This window comes from Schistocerca serialis, chromosome 3 (assembly GCF_023864345.2).
Source record: "Schistocerca serialis cubense isolate TAMUIC-IGC-003099 chromosome 3, iqSchSeri2.2, whole genome shotgun sequence".
NCBI lineage: Eukaryota > Metazoa > Arthropoda > Insecta > Orthoptera > Acrididae > Schistocerca > Schistocerca serialis.
The window spans coordinates 243,944,900-243,967,036 of NC_064640.1; the positions used below are offsets into that span (position 1 = coordinate 243,944,900).

The following is a 22,137-nucleotide window of genomic DNA, read 5'->3' on the forward strand; positions in this document are numbered from 1 at the left end:
AATTTTTAAGTTGTTTTGAGTAACACGTTTCCATGCTACATTACACCATTTTCAGGCCCCATGACATGTGTAAGAAGAATATCACATTTTGTCTAGTCAAAATAGGGGCTACCATTCAATGTTATCTGCAGATTCCTTAATACAGTAATCCCTTTAATCATTTGCCAACATTTGATGATCGGAAGGATCACTGTGTTAAGAAATCTACAGGTACCAGCATTGGATGCTGGCCTGTATTTCAACTGGACCACATGTGGCAATCTTCCTACACATCACCCAGGAGTCTGAAGGATGGCATAAAGTAGCAGTCTAACACGTTACTCAACGTAACAGGAGATTTAGATGGCTGAATGGTGTTTCAATTTCCTATTTTATATTTAAAGGATTGTTTTATCATCCTACTTTGTAATGGTGCCAAACATTTCATGTTAAAGGAAAATAGGCCAGGTTTGGGAATCCAAGATCATTGGAAAACAGTTCAATAGTTTTTATTTTACAAAATACTTTTACAACAAATAAAGTCTCCACTGATTTAAGAAATTTATGTCACATTAAAATGAAGAATCTGCACAGACAAAAATATTACCAACTTTAATACTGAAATTTTCTGAATGGCAATGAACTGTGCGTAGTTTCCATTTCAATACTGCTCACAATGGATTTAATGTTTTTAAATATGCTCCTGGGGTGAATATGCACCTAATTGTTGAAGGAACTAGAGATCACAGTATTTCACCTTTAACATCTAACACACATAAACTCAGTATAATTAAAAGCTTTGGCTCTCTGCAAACACTGCATGAAGATGTTTAGTGACATGCATAAATGTTCCAGAACTTCTGATTTATGAACTTAACATGATATTTATCCTTAGACAAAATGAATACATTTTCATTACTATACTTATATACACATGTGGGTTAACATGAAATAATCACTGTTGTAAATGCATAAAATGCATTATCTTTAACATAATTTCTCTCTAATGCAAGAATTTATACCTTGCAAGTAATACATTTCATTTCTTACAAGCTTTATGTGAAGAATATACTGGACACAATACAGTATACTGGACAATGCAATTATTAAAAATACAGTTCAATAATTATTGATTTTATATATGTTATCCAAGTAACTAATATAAATTAGATATATAGTATCAGTGTCCACTGGAGACTCAGTTTTTTCCATGTTTATGGTAAATCAGTTGCGCAGTGGGTCAAGGCTTTCAAGAGAGAAATCATCATTGCCAAAAGAAAGCCCTCTGCTAAAACCATCCTGGAACATAAGGAACCACCTATTATGTTGCAAGGGTCTACTGAACCACACTAACAGAAAAAAATCAATTTGACAGTGTTAGTCTCATCTACCAATTTGTGATGAAATCCACAAACCACCTCTTGTCAGTGCATCAAAGCAACATTGCAGCACTGAAGGTTATTCTGATAATCTAAACAGGAATTTTTTTTAGAAAAAATTGTTGATTTTGTGAGTGATAGGAGGCAGAAAATTTCAAGTTTGAGAAATTTTATGACAATATTTAACCCTTAAGCTGAACACCCTTCAGACTTGAGATATGAAGTTTTCTTACATAATTGACCACAACTTTGCTAGTCCTTTGAAACTAGTTTACAATCTTTGGCAGTGAACCTAAAACACTGGTTTAATAATGTGATTAACAGAAATCTTTTCATCTAATTCAATGCACAACCATCTGTTACTATCAGCTAGTTACAAAAACTAAACTACTTTAATTTTACCATGAAGTGGTACACATCTGAGGAATGTGTAGATATTAGGCACTGTAATCCAGAAGGTAGGAATACCACCACCACCACCACCACCACCACCACCACCACCACCACCACCACCACCACCACCACCACCAATTTATGACATTAGGTCAGACCAAACAACCTGTTACTAACACTTAATACTTATTTAATTTTTTCTGTGAAGACAGAACATTAGGAGTTAATTTTCCACATTAACTATACTGCTTTTAACTATTTTGCAGCCAACCAAGATCTGTACAATTTCAAAATAAGGTCAAAATTTAGCACTGCATTTTTATCAGTTTTGTGTAACTATCCAAATTCATGCACTGTGTGAAGCTATGTTATCCGACCATAGCTGACTGCTTCCTTCAGTTACTACTTTTGATATATCTAATTAAAGTAATTAGTGTTTCTTATGTGGCATTCCAGGATCAGCCAATATGCAGTGGACTTTGTAAATGGGTAAGAAGTATACATAAAAGATTTCAAGAAATCTAAATTTCTTTTAACAATTGCAAAAAATGAAATACGTAAAGTAACACTATGTTCCAAAATTTGTACAAAAATGAACAAATTAAGGACACAAGTTGACAGCCCTAGGAGCCACGGACTATCTTTAAATTTAATATCTAAATTTATGTAGAGTCAAACATTTACTCAGATTCTGACAAATGAGGAGACAATAGTGTACTAGTGATTGCAGCTTCACACATCGAAGATGGCACCAGAAGTATCTCTGGCTATGTCAGTGCAGGAGTGGGAGGCTGCAAGGATCAGCACTATGATCCACCAATCTGAAGAATAATCACTTTTGCTATTGTCAGAATCACTTTGAAATATTACCATCTTCTTTACATATCTAATGATGTCACTGGAATTGTCCTCCCATCATAAATTCTGATTCACAAAGTTGTGAATATCTTTATTCCCACTCAACTAAATGATCACATCAATAACCTCAAACTCTTTCAAATTATTTCATTTTCTTCCAGTTTCTGAACAGGGACATCTCTACAAGAAGGTAGAACTTAAAGACAAAAATGAAAGTAATTATTTGAAATATAAAATACCACCAAAATGCTAAATAAGCCAGAAGTGCATTAAGGCAATCTAGTCTGATACCTTGGTTATTGGTGTTAACACTGAAATGCATACCATAGTTTAAATATATCTCAGGACAATGTGTCAGGAAGAAGCATTATCTCTGGATCCAACTTTAACATATAGCATGTTAAATGTGATCATTCTGCAATGTGTTAGGAATATGTTCTTAGTGGTTGACTAGAAACTACAGTCAGTAGTCCATAAATGTTTGATTTCAATTTTACTGCATGAAGGTGGGAAGATTTCTGTCCTCAACATTAAAGAAAACATTTTGGAGCAGCTGATTAGCAGGACTGCAGTAAAATTAAGAACTTCAGCACTAAACTGAATGAATTCCACAAACACTTCTGAATCATTTCTTTGCTTGTGTTGGGAATGACAACTTTAAATAACACTTGCAGAACAAAAGCAGTATTTATAGGAGACTTTTTCGATTGGAATGACCTCCATTTGGTTAACTGACTTGCAGACTTAAGTATCTCACATACAAGGGAACACAGACTTGTCAAAACCTTTTTCTTCACTGTTAATCAAATTTATGAAATAAAATCAGGAGGCCCATGCACAATTTCAGCTACAAACAAAGTTACAAGAAGTGTGAGTGAAATTTTCCATGTTTGGACACTGCCTCTTTTGCAGGCTAGTTTGATTTCTTCACATTCATTGAAGTGCACAATCCATCCAAAATTTTGCCACCCATTCTTAACTGTGGAAAATTGAGGAACAGACTTTCTAAGCCACCTCTGCAATGTCACGAATTTTATGACTATGCTGGGTTTCCATTTTATTTATGCTTATGAAAAATCATAAGAATAGTTTAAACTTAATTTAGTTCACCTTTACATTATTTAACAGTAATGAAAAATTTCTGCAGTGTCCATGGCAGCACTGGACCTGACAGATTTTCGGCTTGCTCTCTCATTAATTCTCAAAGCCAATTTCCACCTGACACATCATCATAAAGATCTTACTACATGGTTACAGTTTACACAGTGTTCAAGGAGGCATTAATGCCCAATATTAAATACCTTCATTTCCAAAATGCGTTTGTCTATAAGCCCAATTGCATTCTCTAGCTCCTGCTGGGAAGTGCCAACATTGCTGGTGCCACCGAAGTCTCCCATACCAAATGGGTCACAGGCAACAGGTGGGTTTGGACTGGAGTGGGGTAGTACAGTACCAGCTGGTGGTATATGGCTTTGGGATGCTGCAGGATTGAAAGGCGTGGAGCCAAATAAATCTTCTTTAAAGATGTCCGGTGAACCATTGTTCTGAGTGAAGACACGACGTGGTACCTCTCTAGCTGCCTTCGGTGGTGGTGCCACTGGAACATCATTTTGAAATTGTTACAGGAAAATAAGATGTTAGTAAATAACATTTTATGATAAAGGCTACTACCACTAGTTAGTGACCACGGAACTGTAGTCAATACAGGACAGACAGGCAAAACTTTGATTCTAAAATTGCTGTAGCCAACGTTGCCATAGTTGCGTAATTTAATATATTTTACTATGCACTTTCTGTATTTCTTTCACTGGAAGTGTGCTGTCCTAGAATCCACACATGCATCATATGAGGACACCTGTCCTAGTCTTTTTCAGCAGCAGTCAGATTTTCATCAAAGTGGATGTGCCCAGTTCACAACAGAGGAGGAAATGCAGAGGAACAACTGGGCTTTACTACATTAAGCAGGTTCAACTGGGCACAAGTTGCAATAGTTATGCAGAAATGAGGCTTGCACAGAATACATTAGTGCAGATAGCTGCAAATTAGATGGCGTGACAACTACATTACTCACACAATGGTGGAGGTGAAGATGATCCATTCACAGGCTGCTCATGTGCTCGTGGATTGAAGTCTTCTATTTCATCTAGTAACAGACCTTCCAATTTCCTCCCAACTGCAGGTTGCTCACTGAAAATTTTTAGAATTTCCAGTAAGTGGAAAACTTAGTGCATTTGCAAAAATTTCATTACAAAGGAAAAAATTTTACCTCATGAAGTCGTCTCCAAATGATGGTTTTGGAGCTTCGAAAGCCCTTGGTGGTACTGGTGGTGGCTGTAGTGAACTTGCTGATGGTAACTGAGGAGTGCTGCTGAATCCATTACTTGAACTAGAGCTGAAGTTCAGCAAAGCACCGTTCTCCTTAAAAGGAAATAAAAATTTGCCATAATTCAACAATTTTCCAGCTCTGTCATTTTTATCATCTGCAGTCTTCAATACTCTATAAACTGAAGTTTTTGCAAAACTCCATACAACTAAGGCATTTAGCCAGTTTTTGTAACATCCCCAAAGTTTATTGCTTTCTTACTACTTTAACACAGAAGCTATCCTTAGTTTGTCTTATTAGCAAATACTTTTTAATTGCACTTCCAAACATTATAATTTCCTTCCTTTTTCATGGGAAACAGCACACTTCTGCCAATTTTTAACATTAGTGAGAAAACTTCAATTGTTCAGAAATTTCTGTTCTGATTGAACCACAAGACATTTTTCTGAATGCACAAATATAAATCATTAGCTTACTATTTTTACTGATTATTTACTTGTACTAACTTTAAAAGGCATTTCATTGCAAAAATTTGTATAATAATTTACTGCAAGTCTTTTCTGGGGTGTAATATGTATGGGCTACCATTCCCTGTGTGGCTACACCTGAAATGAGTGAGGTTACAATTAATTCACCTGAAGAGAAATTTAGGAACCTTATACAACTGCTCCAGTTCCACACTTTTAGCGATGAGTTGAGGAATTCAACACTTCATTGATACAGAGAAGTTAATTTTGTCAAAGGATGCAGTAGTAACTGCAGCAGAAAAGCAGTAATAACATTTCTGTTTACCAAGTTTAAACCAGTCAATTACTCAACACTACGATGCTAATTATTTTTTCCTGTCCAACTATTTTGGCTGCATAAAACTGCTCAGAATTTAATTTATTTCTTTAAGTTAGTAAAGTATTCAAATTTCCTCTTAGCGAAGTCCATTTAATAATTAATTAAATGAACAATTAAGCAGTTGACAAACTAAACAAAACTTAAGGGAAGAAAGCGAAAGGCCACCACTTAAAAGTTTATTTAGGTGAATTATCTTCTAGCCATCACTGGAAACTACCTTATAATATACCAGGTGCCAGTGATGTGCATATGACATTACAAGGTGAAATGTCAAACATCACACCTAGTGCAAGACTGCAAATTATCAATTTTGTTTACAACCAGCTTCATTAAATAGTTTTAAGCTGTATTTTAAGAAGGAATGTCATGTTTAGTCAGTTAACAACATTAATGACAGCCTCCATTTGACTGACATTTTTTGAAGAAAAAATGACTTATGTACTACAACTTACTTTGTTGTCAGTGCTCTGTACAGATGCTAGAACTTCCACTTGTGACATTTCAGGTGTGGGTGAGCTTGCTGAACTTGAGCTACTGTTGGAATGGTTTACTGTAAGTAAGTCACTTATTCCATTCTTCACCATGTATTCCTCAACATCACTCTGAAAAACTTGCAATTTTTAATGCTTATAAACCAAGGACAGTTTCAGAACTATGTAAAAACTAAGGCAATACAGTTTCACTAACAGGTTCCTCATTATTTTGGGCCTATAAAAAGACTTATCATAATACTGACACCTGAAGAGTTGATTTTTGTGTGTGTTACTGGAAGCAGCATACTGGAGCCCTTTAGTGATTCAGTGATATTAAACCCATTAACAATGGGCAGGAAAAAAAAAAAAAAAAAAAAAAAAAAAAAAAAAAAAAAAAAAAAAAAAAAAAAAAAAATGTCTTTAGCACTCACTACGACAATATACCTCTAACTGTACATAGAACTATGAAATGAGTATTTTGGTTGGTAAATTTATTGGAAGTACGCCATTTGATGAATATGATTCTCTAGAAGAGAATTTGGGCACAATACGTCAAGATCATGTACGAAAAATGTTCACTATATTACAATAATTTGTACATTTTATGGAGAGAATTACAGCAGTGGCAGCCAACCACCCAAAGTCAGTACATGGCACCTTAACAGTTTTACCATACTTTCCTCAAAAAATCATTTTCAGCAGCAGTTTAGTTTACCTTAGTGCACTACTGCAGTTGCTTTACAAGCATCTTTTTAGTAGCTAGTACATTGCACTGTTTCCTTGCATCTACAGTTTTCTGCAGTAAGGTCTATGGAACGTAAACATCTGAACATGAATTTTCTATGCATTTCCCAAGTTGAAATGTATCACTACTAGAAGCTCAAGTAGATCTAATTTTACTTCCCATTCAACAGTGACTGCAGGGTAACACTGAATTCGTTTCTCCCTCATTTTCTATCAGACCACTTTAGATCAAGCTTCATTTAACTGGACACTGCACATATAGTTCACAGATTAAACAGTAAGAAACTCACCTGGCCTTTAATTTGTGCAATATCATTTAACCTCTGCCGAAGAACAGAGACTTCTTTTTCCAACTTGCAGTTTCTTTGTGTTAACAACACAAGCCTACGCTGCACTTCCAAATCTTTCCCTGATGTCTCTAAAAACCTTCGGTAGGCTAAGTCAAAGGCTTGCCCAATAGTCAGTGTGATTTCTTCTGCCTGTAACATTGGGTTGTCTTTATGAGTCTATGCATTACTCATGAAACTTTTCTTTTAAGCTGTCTGCTTACTTACAATTAGTATGTCTCAGATGTGGTACGTCAGTCATTTATCTACAAATGCAAGAAAATATCACTTTGTTAAAATAGTTAACAAGAGGTAATTCATGACAATGAGAACACTACCTCATTTATCACATGAATGTCAACTTTGAGACAAAGATCATTTTTAGTGCCTTCATGGAAATGAATCTGACAGACTGCTACAACCAGTAAGGATATCTTTAACATACTGGATGAATGTTAAAATCCACTTATTTACTTTGACTTTTTAATCCGAGTATGATACCAGTATTTCTTGAGTAAAGAAATTTTACAATGCTCCAACAAATTTTTCCGTTAAGTTGATACAAGATACTCCTATAAGCATCTTTTTCAGGCACGTAACTGTGCTAATCGGAATTGTGAATTAAGTAATGTTATTAAACTTTAAATCAGGTAGCAGCTAAAGAAATTAACATGAGCTGACAAAACGAGAAAGATGTCATGGCCTATTGTTGGCAACAATATGAAAAGTGAATGTTGCATGTTCAGTTAGTCAGCACGAAGTTTACGTTAATACCAGAAATTTCAAAAGTTTACAGCAATGTTCAGTCTAAGAAGAAAGAATAGGTAATTTTCTGTTTGCAGTTTTTCAAGTTATTTCACTCATAGATGTAAATGCTGTCAGCTGTTTATTGTTTTGGGATACAAACAACTAAGGTCATATGCAACCCTGTCAGAACAGTAGAGCACAAGGAAGAAAAATGAGTTAGAAACAACATGTTAAGCCCAAATGACAGAAGAAATGATAGCTAAAAACACAGACTTTGACAAAGGTCAGTAAAATAAGCTGTAGATTAAATGTCTTTCGCCATATTGCTATGATGGGTAAAAAGTAAAACATGGTTGACAGCCTACACATCGCTCACTAAGACAGCAGATAACTCAGATGGCAAACATAAATGGAAACTTAAATGGTTAAAAAAATATTTTTCAGGAGATGGTGAACCATCAGAGGTTGAGGGAAGTGAGCACAAAGTGGTGGGGGAATAGAAAGTGGTGGGGGAGCACCACTTAAATGGTGGTTGCTAAAATGACCGCACCTGATACACTACCTAGCTAAAATTACCTACCCACAGTGAGGGCTGGGAGGAGGTCATTCAAGCCACTAGGAGAGGCCGAATTCCCTAGAGCTTGTTCCCATGAAGGGAGGACCAGTTGTGAAGCCAAAGTAACACCACCTGCTGACAGATGGCAACACAGAGATCAGAGGGAATGGAAGAGAGGGGGTGAAGGTACAAGGACTGCAGCTGCAGCCACCTCGTTTCCCATCAGACTGATTTAACCAGGAACTGACAAACATCACAGTGGCTCTGTCAAGAGTGAGTGACAGCTTTCCTGGACCAGTTGCACAAAGGGATAAATGGTATACAGTACACTGAGTCTGAATGGAATAGAGTGTGAGCAGATGACAGAACTGTAATGTTCCAGAAGCCAATACCAAAAATTGTTGGTGTCAGTGATGAATGTAAACCTGACACCAAGGGCCATGAGAGCCATCAGCATACACAAAGGTACTATCACAAATTCCGTGCAACGATTGTGAAACTTACAGAGAAAAATTAATGCTGGAGTAGTGTCTTCAGAAAGGAAATTAAGGCCAAGGCAAAGACAGGCCACTGCACAAAGCTAAGGTAAGATGGTGAAGGGTTCACACTCATCAGGGAAGTGGCAGGTAGCATGAAGTTAAGCTGCCAGATCAATAGCCAAAAGTGAACTCTGGGAAGCAACAGAAGAGGGACACACCCCATACTAGCAATCTAAGGAGTCCTCTAAGGAGACAACATAGGATGGGTGACCAGGCATGGCAGACTAACAGCATTATCTGCTGAGGAGAAAGTCATAGCAGAATGACAACTAGTTAAGCAGCCTCAGCATACAGACTCAACTGGGGTAGTGTTAAAGGTGCCAGTGGCGAAACTCTTGCTGTAATGGTGGATAGTATTGAGAAGGTGTAAGAGCGACCGACATGCAGATGCATAAACTAAACACCCATAGTCTAGTTTCAAACAGACAAGGGACTGATACAAACAGAGGAGGGTGGCTCAATCTGCACCCCAGAAAGCACCTTCGAGGACACACAGGACACTGAGGGATTGTGTATGTCAGGCAGCCAGGTAAGAGACACAGCACAACCAAGAAATTTTCCAATCGAGCATGAGCCCCAGGAATTGTGGTGTCAACGAACAGGAGAGTGACAGGCCAGGAGGTAAAGACTAGAAGATACCAACTTCACTGCCAGAAAGTCATACAGTCTTGTCAGTGGAAAAGCAAAAGCCATTGCCAATGCTCCATGAACAAACACTATCAAGACATTGCTAAAGACGCTGATCGAGGAGACAAGTCCTTGTAGAACTGCAATAGATGGCAAAATTAACGAAAAGGGAGCTGGAGATGCCGAGCAGGAGACAGGCCATAATAGGGTTGGATGCCCAGGACAGAACCCTGGGGCAAACTATTTTCATGGATAAATGTTTTTGGTAAGGCAGAACCAACATGTACCTTGAAAACATATCTGTTAAAAATTCCTGAAGGAAACAGGGCATGTGGCCACGGAAGCCCAATGTGTAGAGTGTACGGTGGATACCAGTCCTTCAGCAGGTGTCTTAGGATTTCTCCAAATTGAGAAACATGGCCACAGTCTTATTTCCACAGAAAACCATTCATGACATGGATTGACAAAGTGACAAGATGGTCAACTGCAGAACAGCCCGCACGAAATCCACACTGCACAGTGCTTAGTAAATTTCAAGACTAGCCACTATACCAGCATGGCATGGATAATATATTCAATCACCTTTCAAACACAGATGGTGAGACATATGGGGTGGGGGCAATAACTAGGAGGAAAGTGTGTCCTTGCTGGGTTTAGGTGTGTGCATAACAGGGGCTTCACACCAGAGTCTGGGAATGAGCCCTCTCTCCAGATGCAATTGTATGTATAAAGAAGAAAGTGCTTGCCCATAGGAAAAAGGTTCTGCGACATCCGAATGTTGACATCATCCAGCCCTGGGGGTGGAGGATCAGGATGAATTGAGAGGATGAATTGAGAGCATGATCTAGCTCCCTTATAGTAAAGGTGGCATTGTAACACTCAGAATTCTAAGAGAAGGAAAGGTATCACCCCAGCCTTTTCCACTCATTTCCGATGGAGAAAGGCAGGGTGACAGTGGGTGGAGCTCTAAATAGTCACAAAATAGTGGCTGAAGCTGTGAGACAGCTGTAGGGTCACTGTAACATCTGCTACAGTCAGGCTGAAAATTGGGGAATGGACCTTTGTCCCAGAGAGCCGTCTAAGGTTGGCACACATGACTGAAGAGGGTGTGCAACTATTAAAAGAACTAGTACAGGAAATCCACCCAGCTTTTAGCTATCCTACAGAATGTGACGACACTGCACGCAACTGTAACGAATGCAATTTGCCGTATCATGACAGCTGAAAATGCGAAGAGCACACCTCCACATGTAAATTGTACTGCGGCATGCCTCAGTCCATGAAAGGACCGGGACACAGCGGGGTAAAAACGAAGAGAGGAATGGAATGTTCTGCAGCAGTAAGGATAATGTTTAAGATTATACCTTGTCATCACAACTGGGGAAATATTGTTTGTCAAAGGTAACCAGGGAGGAATGAAGCCTCCTGTCAGCCTTAGAAAGCTGCCATTTGGGCATGTACGTGGGTGCGGTAGAAGTCTGCAATTTGGTATCACATAAAAAATGTGTTGCTCGAGTGTGTTGGAGAGAACAGACCAATCAAGATGATCGGCAAGCTGGGCAGTTCATTACAAGAGATTCAAATTGGAGTAAGTGTGGGGAGTCTTAAAGGAATGTGGGTGCTCCTGTGTTAAGCCAGATGAGGTCAAGTTGATTTAGAAGGTCAAGGAAGACAGCACCTCTGACACATTCTGGGAGAACATCAAAGGGGGATGTAAAGGGTACAAAGGGACAGGGTCAACTGAGAAAGGAAAATGCAGACTGCAACAGTTTGAAGCCAGGTCGTCAGGGAGATGGGTTGACTAATCATCATCTCTGATAAGCAGCACAGATCTCCATGCAACTGAATTGTGCCCTCAGGGTGGGGTGGGGTGGGGTGGGGTAGGCAAGGAAGGTCAGAGCAGACCAGAAAGAAATGCCAGAGTTTGTAACTGTCATGAGGACGCAATTTTCTTTCCTGGAGGCAGAGCACAACCGAGTGCAGAGATTCTAAGAGCAGCCATAAGTCCTGTTTCTTGGATCGAAGGCCGTGAACATTCCATTACAGGAGAGTTGTGATAAGGAAAGAGGAGGAGGGGGAATAAAAAGGGGGCATGACATCTTGGCAGCTGCCAAGTGCCAGCCTTCAAAGAGTCCCTACTGGAGGGTGCAAAGACTTCAGGATCCTGCTCCATGAAATTGACAGAGATATTGGCATTCTCCTCCTGTCAGTTTGTGAGGTCCAGGGCAGAGAAACAGTTCGCAGTGTGCACTGGTGACATGGAGCTCATATCAGTGAGGATGATGTGGGGAAACTGTTTAGAGGATTTCCAAGTCCGCGAAGGAAGAATCAGATCTCTGTTGACTGGACCGACTTAACATGTCTTCACAGGAGTATTCCTTCTGTCCTTTTCGGCCAGCAGGTCATGTAGCAGGTGATTTCATCCTGTGAGGCAGAAGCCTGGTTGCTTGTTGCACAGCTGGAGGAGATGGGGATGCTACCATGACACTGGGCAATTTTGTAACTGCGGTGTTTAAGGTCGCACATCTGTGTGACAATGTCCTTAGTGGAGCAAGAGGTGGCAAGAACAGTACTGCAAGTGCCAGATATGCAGGGATTTCTAACTAACCAAAAACTTGCAAGCGACCAGGTAAGGCACTTTTTCCTTCACCAGGATGTCTGACAACCCTCTCATTGAGATACACGGGACAATCTCTGAAGGCGGCAGCACAGTTATCATTGCAGCGGGGAGACAGAGGCAGACTATCTCCCCAAGAACATCCCTACCACATCCCTACGACATGATACACGTTTGGCCAGATGTAGACAGGACATTTGAGTGTCATCTTAATGGGGACACCAGTAGCAGGCTCTGCATGTATGGCCTGACTAAGATAACTTCATAGCCTGGTTTCATCAGGGAAACATACGTGGGAAAAATATATCTAAAAACAATCCTGGGAGTGGAAAGACTTACCTTAGGGGGAAAAGGACAGGTATACCCTCGTACGCACATATCCATCCGCACATATACAGACAAGCAGACATATGTAAAGGCAAAGAGTTTGGGCAGAGATGTGCGGAGCAAAGCTGAAAGTAGTGGTTGTGCTTGAGAATCAGAAGTAGTGTCGAAAAGCAAAGTGCCATTGTGTAAATTGAGCAGGATTTCACAGGGCCAGCAACAGCAACAACAGCTTTCTGAACAATAAACAGATTTACTGTGGCAAAGACTTTTCCTTCTTCAGTGCGTGAAAGCACGATTAACTGTGGTGCTGCAGCGAGGGTTTGAATTTGTAGCCTTATTCTGTTCTCATTTAGTAGATGTTGACTAAATATTATTATTGGCTCATTGTGAGAAAATCCCCATGATCTGCATCTGACAGCATGCTCCTTCCAACTGGGGGCCGCCTCCTCAGAAGGGGGCTCATCCACCTTAGGTGATTGTTAGGTGTATGGGAGGAGTGACATGAGGTGTAAACAGAGGGATCAATTGGCAATTTGCGAAGGTAGCAGTTCATGCTATCACCCATCCCTCGTCCTGCCTGTATCAGGATATGTGCAACCCCTACCTGTCAATCTATCGCTGGGAATTACATGTTACCCAGTCCCCAGTTATGTGTGTGACATGAGCTTGCCTTCAGGAGTGCACAGGGAAGAAGAGCAGCCTCGAATGCGGAAATAGAGGAAGGACAGGAGAACAGAAACTAAGAAAGAAAAAATAAACGAAAAACAGTTTAGACTGTTCTGCTACTGAAAGTGCTGAACACTTTTCCAAAAAGCACAAACCTGCTGAAGAGGTGAGTCCCCTGGAGGAGTTTACTGTTAATGATCCAGGAAATTCTTTAAGTAAATTGAAAACAGAACTATAATACAAGGAGAAGGAGATTTTCACTCTGCAGCAGAGTGTGTGCTGATATGCAACTTCCTGGCGGATTAAAACTGTGTGCCGGACCGAGACTAACTCGGGACCTTTGCCTAATACAAGGCAACAGCTGCCAGTAATGGCTGCCCATGCAATATGGACAATAAATGGTAGGCTACGATACATTATTAGGTATGTTTAGCATTCAAAGAATGAGCTTTCATTATCACTTGAGATATGGAGAGGCAGAACAATTTGAACTGGCCACTATATAGTTCATGAACTGAAAGAATGGGGCTTTAAATTCATTAATGCTTTCAAAATATTTGCAACTCCTGGAACAAATAGGGCAAGAAGAAACGATACAGATCACGAGATGTAGCTAGAAGTCTTGAATGCTGGAATGGTGACAGGAAGCAGATACGTGATTCATTCTGCATGGAGGGGTACATACTTTACCGCACTGCTAGTGTGTTCTGTCCCTGCTACACATCCTGTAACACTCAGTGTCATCTCACCACTGGTAACTGGCAATTCTGACTTTACACTAGGGACATTTCCTGCTTCTGACTTCCTCTACATTCATGTACTCAGGAAGCTATAGTTACCGATTTTTAATGAGGTGTTTGCTTAGTTATACTGAACACTAAATAGCTACATGAACATTAAAATCAACATTATGTCCTACATGCAATCTAAAGTGTACACTATAAAGAGTTGTGGCCAAATTATACCTTTAGCTGTCAGATCAAGTTATACAACGTCCCTTGTTACTAAGTTGTCACCAATTGCTGCCTTATGTGAATATCACTTTAATGGGCTGCTAAGTAAAAGAATGGTTCATGAAGGAAGCAAGCTGGCCATCATTTCTTGGTATACAACATGAAGTTCAGCACTTCATACAATTTAAATCGTAGTAACCTACAACTGAATAGTTTATTAACTCCTATGCAACCATATCTAATCTTATGGGAAACAAGGAACTCAGGTTGAGATTTTCACTCTGCAGCGGAGTGTGCGCTGATATGAAGCTTCCTGGCAGATTAAAACTGCCCGACCGAGACGTGAACTCGGGACCTTTTCCTTTCGCGGGCAAGTGCTCTACCAACTGAGCTACCGAAGCATGACTCACGCCCCGTACTCACAGCTTTACTTCTGCCAGTACCTTGTCTCCTACCTTCCAAACTTGCTCACGAAAGGCAAAGGTCCCGAGTTAGAGTCTCAGTCGGGCACACAGTTTTAATCTGCGAGGAAGTTTCAAGGAACTCAGGTGTTTAAGAACATTATATGAAGTTTAGACAATGGCTAGTTATGAATTATTGGTGGGATACTGGGAAACTACATTTATGGAAGGGATTGTATACTTTGAAACATTAAGCTGACAGACATAGTGGACTACAGCCCGGGGATTTAACTGTAGCCAGAGCCAGTTTAATGTCACGGGAGACCACTGAAAACTAAATATATAAAAGGTACAGCACAGCAAAAATAGAATCCAACATCCTGTAACATATGGCCCACTAAGTATTTTTGTTAAATAACTTGAGGTTATGGTAAAAAGAATGCTCATGGTTTTTAGGACACCATCCTATGTCTTAACTGCTCTTTCCTGGAACACTTTACAATCTGAACTGTCAACTATTGTTATATTGTCTCTTCACAACATTAGTATGAAGAAATGTGTCAGTATCAACCTTTGTGACATTTTGTGTGTCTATTTTCTGTGCTTTTGTTTGATCTTTAAACTGTAAGGTATCAGCAAGTATAACACTTACGTAAAAATAGCCTTTTTGAATTCAAGACTGAACAACATGATTGATCCCTTAGAGAATGATCAAGTACTAATAAGTACAGTTTAAAAAGCATTCAAGAAAGGCGAGAGATTTCTAACTTGAAATCTGCTAGAATTGTAAGATGTCCACTTTGTACCCACTGTACAACTGAAAAGTAGGTTACTGTATTAATGGCCAATACTTCATTCGATTCCCTCCCTCTACCCCAACAATCATTTTCTTAATTGCCTTCCCTCCAACCATGATTTAGCATGTACACTAACGTCATCTAACATTCCATTATTACTATGATTTGTGTTATTTTAAAGAAGTTTATGCGTAGAAAATGGTTTTACAGCAAACTTACCAGTTTGTCACTGACAAACACAAAGCAGTTATGCGTTTCAGAATCTGCTTCTTTGGCTATGAAACTGAAGAACTTTTTCTCTCCTTTATCATCTGCACAATATGATATGCGATGGAGAGGATACTGATGCATTATTACCTTAAAAATAAAATTTAGAATGATGAAACCATCAGTTTTACAGATCAGTAGGAACTTATGTTAGCAACCAAATCACAACAATTACTAAGTTATTAGATTCATTCATTATGCAACAATTAACACCTAATATTTGATTTAAATCTTCTGCAGAGTGTTATTGTGATCTACAGTTCAAAGATCATGATTAGTATGTATTACACTTTATACTATAATATGTAAAAAAAAAAACTGTATGACCCTCTATTCCTTTTGATTTTCAACATTAGTTATTAGTAATAAAAACTTCACGGAAGAACACACCATGACGAAGACTTCATTAAATGACACTAAGGACAGATGGCCTGTATCTACCATACAGAAAATTAAAGCGGACAAATCTCCACCCAAACACTTGACTGATGTGTCCCATGCCATTTTGGTTCTAAGTCAAATGCTACCAGTTATTAACAGAACATGGAAGCAGTAATGCTTCAGTGCTTCTCCATACAAAACCTCTCGTGTCGACATGTCCCTTAAGGCTAGTGGAGCAGTTAACATGTTGTGTAAAGTGTCAGCTAATAGGAATGGTGTGTGCTGAGGGAAAGAAGTGTCTGCGTAGGTCTTGTTCAGTAGAAATGAGCTTACAAGTTTTGGATCACTAGATATTCAGCCTGCTTCGGTGCTTACTGAATCCACTGTGAGGACTATCCATGACAATGTGGAACCTATTCTAAAACTGCTCAGTCATCAACTAACGGAAGTGTGATCTTATCTCCCGCAAATGTGATTGAAAGAATAGATATATGCTAAGCCAATGGACAGGGCACTAGAACCTACAGTGCATACCTTCGATGGAGCTGCTATTCAGGCTAAAGGTAATACCTTGTACATATGTTTAAAGAAGTAAGAGGGCAATTCAGCACCTTCCTCTGCCAGCTCAGATCAGTTTGGTCACTTGCAGCATCAGTTTGGCTTTCGTAACATCGGAACAGAGAGGCAGCTGCAGTAGATGACTGAGTAATTTGAAAAGAAGTTTAAAGCAAATGACAGAGGCTGTACTGCGAAACAGGTTTTGGACCTTAATGAGACGAGCTTGTTTACGAAACTAATGCCTATTAGTGCATTTATTTCTGTTTAAGAACAAACACTCATGATTTAAGGCTGCCAGTTTCTGATGACCATTCTTTCCAGAGCAAATGTGGGATTGTGAACTAAAATCTTATGATGCAGTACTTTGAGTCTTAGGACACTACCTAGTTGTCAGAAGAGGCAGCTGGGAAGTCACTGGAGATTAAATAAATGTTTGATGAATTTTAGTTACTTCCTTTGATGAACTAAGGGGGGGTTTCAACACCTCTAAGGAAAAATCTTTAATTTTTCTCCTTTATTATGTTATCCTTGATGTTCCCACCAACTTTCTATTACTGACTCCAGCGAAAACACGTAAGTTCTGTTTCTGCCGCCGAACACTGAATCTAGCCTGCAACCCATGAACCAGGTAGTACTCATTGAATGTAGAGAGAACTATTTGCAAATAATTTATAGAATCTCAAAAGGAAGATTAGAGTGACTAACTCGCCATCACGATTTTCTGGTGACATTTAATATGAAAGATGGCCGCTGGCGTTATGAGACACGCATGGTCCGATATCAGTCGGAAATATGGCGGTAGTATATGGAGGGAGCTGTGGCTCGATGCTGCATCAAGACCGAAGGATTAAGTGATCACCGTTACAACTAGAGATATGGCAGACTTAACTGGTGAAGATGTGTGCGCGACTTCATAAACGCTCATTCCGAGAATTTAAGTAACGAAGATTTGATAATTTTCAGTGAGAATAATAAGCAAGAAGTAGACAAGGATGTTCAGCCTGTTAGAATAATGAGAACTAACAAAATAGCCGAGTCCTTCAGACTGAGCGATTCTGCGGTGAAAACTTTAACGAGATCCTGAAGAGTAAGGAGAAGTAGTTTAGAGAGAATTTTAACTTTCCTTTAAATGTAACCAGTTTTATTATTGACTGGCAAAGAGTATTTACGCAACTGACAAATATGTCAAATAGTGACAATTTAATGCAAGCGCCTAGCGAGAACATTTCAGATCTCTAGGATTTACACGCAAGGAAATCCGTCACGGAAACGAAACCGATTGTAGCACGATCAAATTCCTCCGATGTAGATGCTCTAGAAGCTATTTAGCATGAAGAGTTTATGAAAATGATTTTCGTGCATTGTGTGTTTCCGTGTTAATTTTTTGATTGTACAAATTTTGCACTAAAATGCGTTTCAGGAAGATAATGGTTATTTTGGTGAAAATTTTAAACTATTATTTTAAATTTAGTATGTGAATAAGAACCTAGCCCCAGAATTTGGCATAAAATTACTCCGATTTCCGCGCAAGTTAACCATTTGCGTTTAAGGAGGTTTACGTTTACTGGCCAGCAATTCTGTCTACCTAAGGTGAAAAAGTATCGGTCAACTTTCGTGTTGAGCAATGTTTGAGAAACTGAAGCAGATTTTTCAGTAATCTTACACTGTCAGCTAGAAGCCATGACCAGATCTACACTGTAAAATCAAGCAGCACCTCTGAAAGCAAAAAATGATATTGTTAGCGCTAACATTCTCAGGACCACTAACTTCTGCACAGAAACAAGGAAAGACATCTGGCTGAAGACTTCAGAAACAACTTACGTACCGGTACATAGTCCCGCTGCTAAATTCAACATTTCTTTCCTGTTCCGTATCATAATTCCTCTAAAAATATGGAATCAATTATATTTTTCACGTGTAAAATGTGTACACAACCGAGATTTTTTTAATCTTTAAATATTTTAGATCAATGTATACTACTACTAATATGTGAGTCTTCCTTTAGCTATCCAACAATAGTTTCTACTTATTACCTTAGTTTTTGGTGTCTGTATGGCTACACCATCAATGCTGATAGTCAGTTCAACTTTAGGAGTTTTGTTGCCTTCAGCTTTCCTAAGCTGCTGGCAAAATTTCAGCTTCCGTATGCTCTCTTTCACTACAGTAATGCCCTTGGGCTGATCTACCTCTGTATTTCCCAAGAACTGAAAAATAAAATTAATTTGGTGTTACACTAACAAAAACCATTTTAAATCTATATTAACAATGTTGACAACTATTACGCAATAAACCAGTTACTTTATAACAAAAGTTTTTCTGAAGCCAAATTATATTGGCAGGTAACCTGCCACCTACCAATGAGTAGCAACAATGGATATTTGAGGGACAGTATTAAGACTTAAGGTTATTTGAACATTAAATAGAAAAGTAAATCATTACATGTATTTATGGACTATTACTTCTTGCTCCAAGTTTAAGCATTTGAAACAAAATCCTCGATTTAATAACAGTAACCCTGATCATTTTATGTGCTTCGTGTGCCCAACGAATACATCAAAAAGAACTGCAGCAGGTTTTTCAATTTCTTGCTGTCCGGCGGTGGTGTGCGGGGCAGCTTGCTCTGACAGTTTTATGAAAAAACTGCAAAGTTTCTTGTGCTAGCGTAACCATGAGAAGTTGTGCCAGAGTGTCTTAATCTTAAGTATTTCCTGTATGACAGCTGTGAGCCTGAGGCCTTGGAAGATACTTAGCTGTGATTAGTCCGATCTCGGAAACACGTTGATAATTCAGTGAAAGAACGACGGATTTACCATTTTATTCTTTTGTCGGCTTTCACTCTAGATTTCACGAAACAGGGTAAATTCCTTTGTCTTGAAATGAGTTTTTCACTACCTAAAATTAAATGGAAATTTATGCCATACTTTCCTGAACAGCCCTAATTCGAACCCTATAAGAACGGCGTTTTACAATTCATGTTTCTCTTTTGTATGTTCTGCACAAATGGCCGAGTCACTTTTTATACAGGATGTCGTAGAAGGGTCAATATTCAGGAACGTGACGGCAACTACCATTCGAAGCAAAGAATTCAAATTACCACTACCACCACCACCACCCTGTCAAATCTCTCTCACTGCAAGCTCCTTGATTTTCCATGTTTTGAGATGTGTTAGCATGGACGAAAAGTATGTAAACAGGGGTTCTGAACTGCATACCGTAAGAGCTGTGAGCACTTTTCCATCTCTTGCATAAAGTGCTGATAACTCTTGACATGCTTATAGAGCCCGTGTTTGCTGCTGTTTTTGCTGTGAATGATCATTCCTTATCATGCCTGAATGTTTACCATCTCTCTCAGAACAACTTTTAGAACCACTAGTGTTCAAATATGTGATCTTTATGAGCACCCTCAAAAATTTGTCAGGGGAAGGGGAGGGTGTGTGCAATAGATTTACAGTTTTATGTAATCAATTTGTTTCAAGACTTATCATGGCCAGATAACTAAATTTACTTGTGTCGAGAAACCTCTTATCCTAGATCATTTTTAGATACCCAATGTATACCTGTTATAAGTAGATTCTGTAATTATTAAAAACTCTAGATTCTAGAGGGGAGGGTGGTGGGAGTGGGGTAGTGCCCATCTTGCCCTCCGTTACGGAGGCCTATGCGCGTTACGATTTTAGTTGTGTGACATTACCCTACGAAGGTTTTGCCTTACGCAAGCACGAATTTCATTTCGCGTGACAGTAACCTTCAGAGAAACATTTTGGACACTACTCCCTCATAGCAGTTCGTTTTACTAAAAGCGTGTTAGCACAAATGCATATTAAGTTCATTCAGGTATTCCCAAATGCACTTTTTATTAACCTGATGCAGACGCGCACCACCCATGTAAGTGATCTTTCTTACTGAGGCAAAAACTGATTATTCCTGGGGAACGGTATGGAAACTGCAGCTGTCTTTGTTAAATGCGTGCACGCTTTCCCACCGCCCATTCCGCACGCAATGAGGACGACTTTCACTGACAGTTCCATTAGGCGCCTAGTCCGACTGCCCGCTTGTCTTCGTTACGCTTGCTAGCAGCTACGCGCTTTGCCTTTTGTTTTGGCGCGAACTTCTTGATACGTTGGTGCCACTGGCAGCCTGTCTTTCGAGTACTGTTTTTACAAGGTTAACGACTACAGGTCAATACCATGTTCTGACGCATAGCTCTTTCAGCTTGGGCCTATACTCAAAATACAGCTGTTAACCTGAAATTGAAGTGAAACTGACCTGCTTTACTGAGGACTACACGAAATCTGACGTTTCTGGATGGAAGAAGTTCAGAACTCCTCTGTTAAGTGCTAGACAGCTTTAAGTCGCCAAAAGCAGTTGGCGGAAAAAAAAAAAAAAATGCCCTATTCCATATTTCCTTACATTCTTCCTAGAGTATAACTACAGAGCTTTTTGCCAACATTAGCTCTGAACAACATTGCCCACATTTTAAACCATTTTAATATTTTAACGTTATTGTTCACATAGTACAGGGGAGAGACTAAACGAAACATTTGTATGCACTGCCACTTCAGCCACGTATGTCACCATGATATATATTGCTGCTCATAGCGACCGGCGAAATTTAAAAAAAAAAACATACCAATTTCCTATAGAACAGCAGTGCTGCGCCTGCGTATTGCCGACTGTAGGAAGCAGGGAAGATGAAATTTATTTTCTCTAGTAAAAACAATACATCGCTTTGAAGGTTTCGGTGTTGCACGAACATTGTCACATTGGTTGCTAATGTTAGCCTATATACATCTGTACCCCGCAATCCGCTTAAGTGCATGGCAGAGGCTACGACGCATTGTACTGGTTATTAGGGCTTTCTTTCTACTTTTCCATTCACGCATAGAGCGCGGAAAGAATGACTTTAAATGCATTTGTGCGCGTGTAATTTGATTTTGTCCCTAATTGTGCGAGGGGTTTTAGAACACTCTTGGAGAAGCAGTTCTTGTCACCCGGCAAGAAAGCTTTCTTGGGATAGTTTGAGTATATTTTGGTGTCTGCCAGTTCAGTTTCTTCAGCATACGTGTAAGTGCCCCTTAGTCTTCCTTGGAACGGGTCCCACACACTTAAGCAATATTTTAGGTTGGGTCGCACGGGTGACAAGCGATCTCCTTTGTAGAGTGACTGCATTTCCCTGTTATTCTAGTGATAAACCTAAGTATCCCCTGATTTACGTAAGACAGACTGACCATTTCATTCCGCATCTCTATATAGATCTGCAACCAGGTATTTGTACGAATTTACTGATTCCAGGCGCTTCAGCCCGGAACCGCGCTGCTGCTGCTGCTGCTGCTACGGTCGTAGGTTCGAATCCTGCCTCTGGCATGGATGTGTGTGATGT

The 22,137-nt window shown here is 39.4% G+C and overlaps 1 protein-coding gene across 3 annotated transcripts in view; it reads right to left on the bottom strand.

The window, feature by feature from the left end:
* Positions 1 to 472: 472 nt before the first annotated feature.
* LOC126469993 (PTB domain-containing engulfment adapter protein 1-like) overlaps positions 473 to 22,137 on the bottom strand; it is a 155,408-nt gene continuing 133,743 nt past the window's right edge. For all 3 annotated transcript variants that reach the window (XM_050097445.1, XM_050097444.1, XM_050097446.1), the window contains exons 4-11: positions 18,791 to 18,961; positions 15,771 to 15,908; positions 7,286 to 7,474; positions 6,231 to 6,380; positions 4,876 to 5,027; positions 4,681 to 4,796; positions 3,911 to 4,206; positions 473 to 1,278 (exon numbers count right to left, since the gene is read on the bottom strand). In XM_050097445.1, the coding sequence (XP_049953402.1) occupies positions 1,204 to 1,278; positions 3,911 to 4,206; positions 4,681 to 4,796; positions 4,876 to 5,027; positions 6,231 to 6,380; positions 7,286 to 7,474; positions 15,771 to 15,908; positions 18,791 to 18,961 (1,287 nt within the window). In that variant the 3' untranslated portion in view covers positions 473 to 1,203. The remainder of the gene's footprint in view (positions 1,279 to 3,910; positions 4,207 to 4,680; positions 4,797 to 4,875; positions 5,028 to 6,230; positions 6,381 to 7,285; positions 7,475 to 15,770; positions 15,909 to 18,790; positions 18,962 to 22,137) is intronic.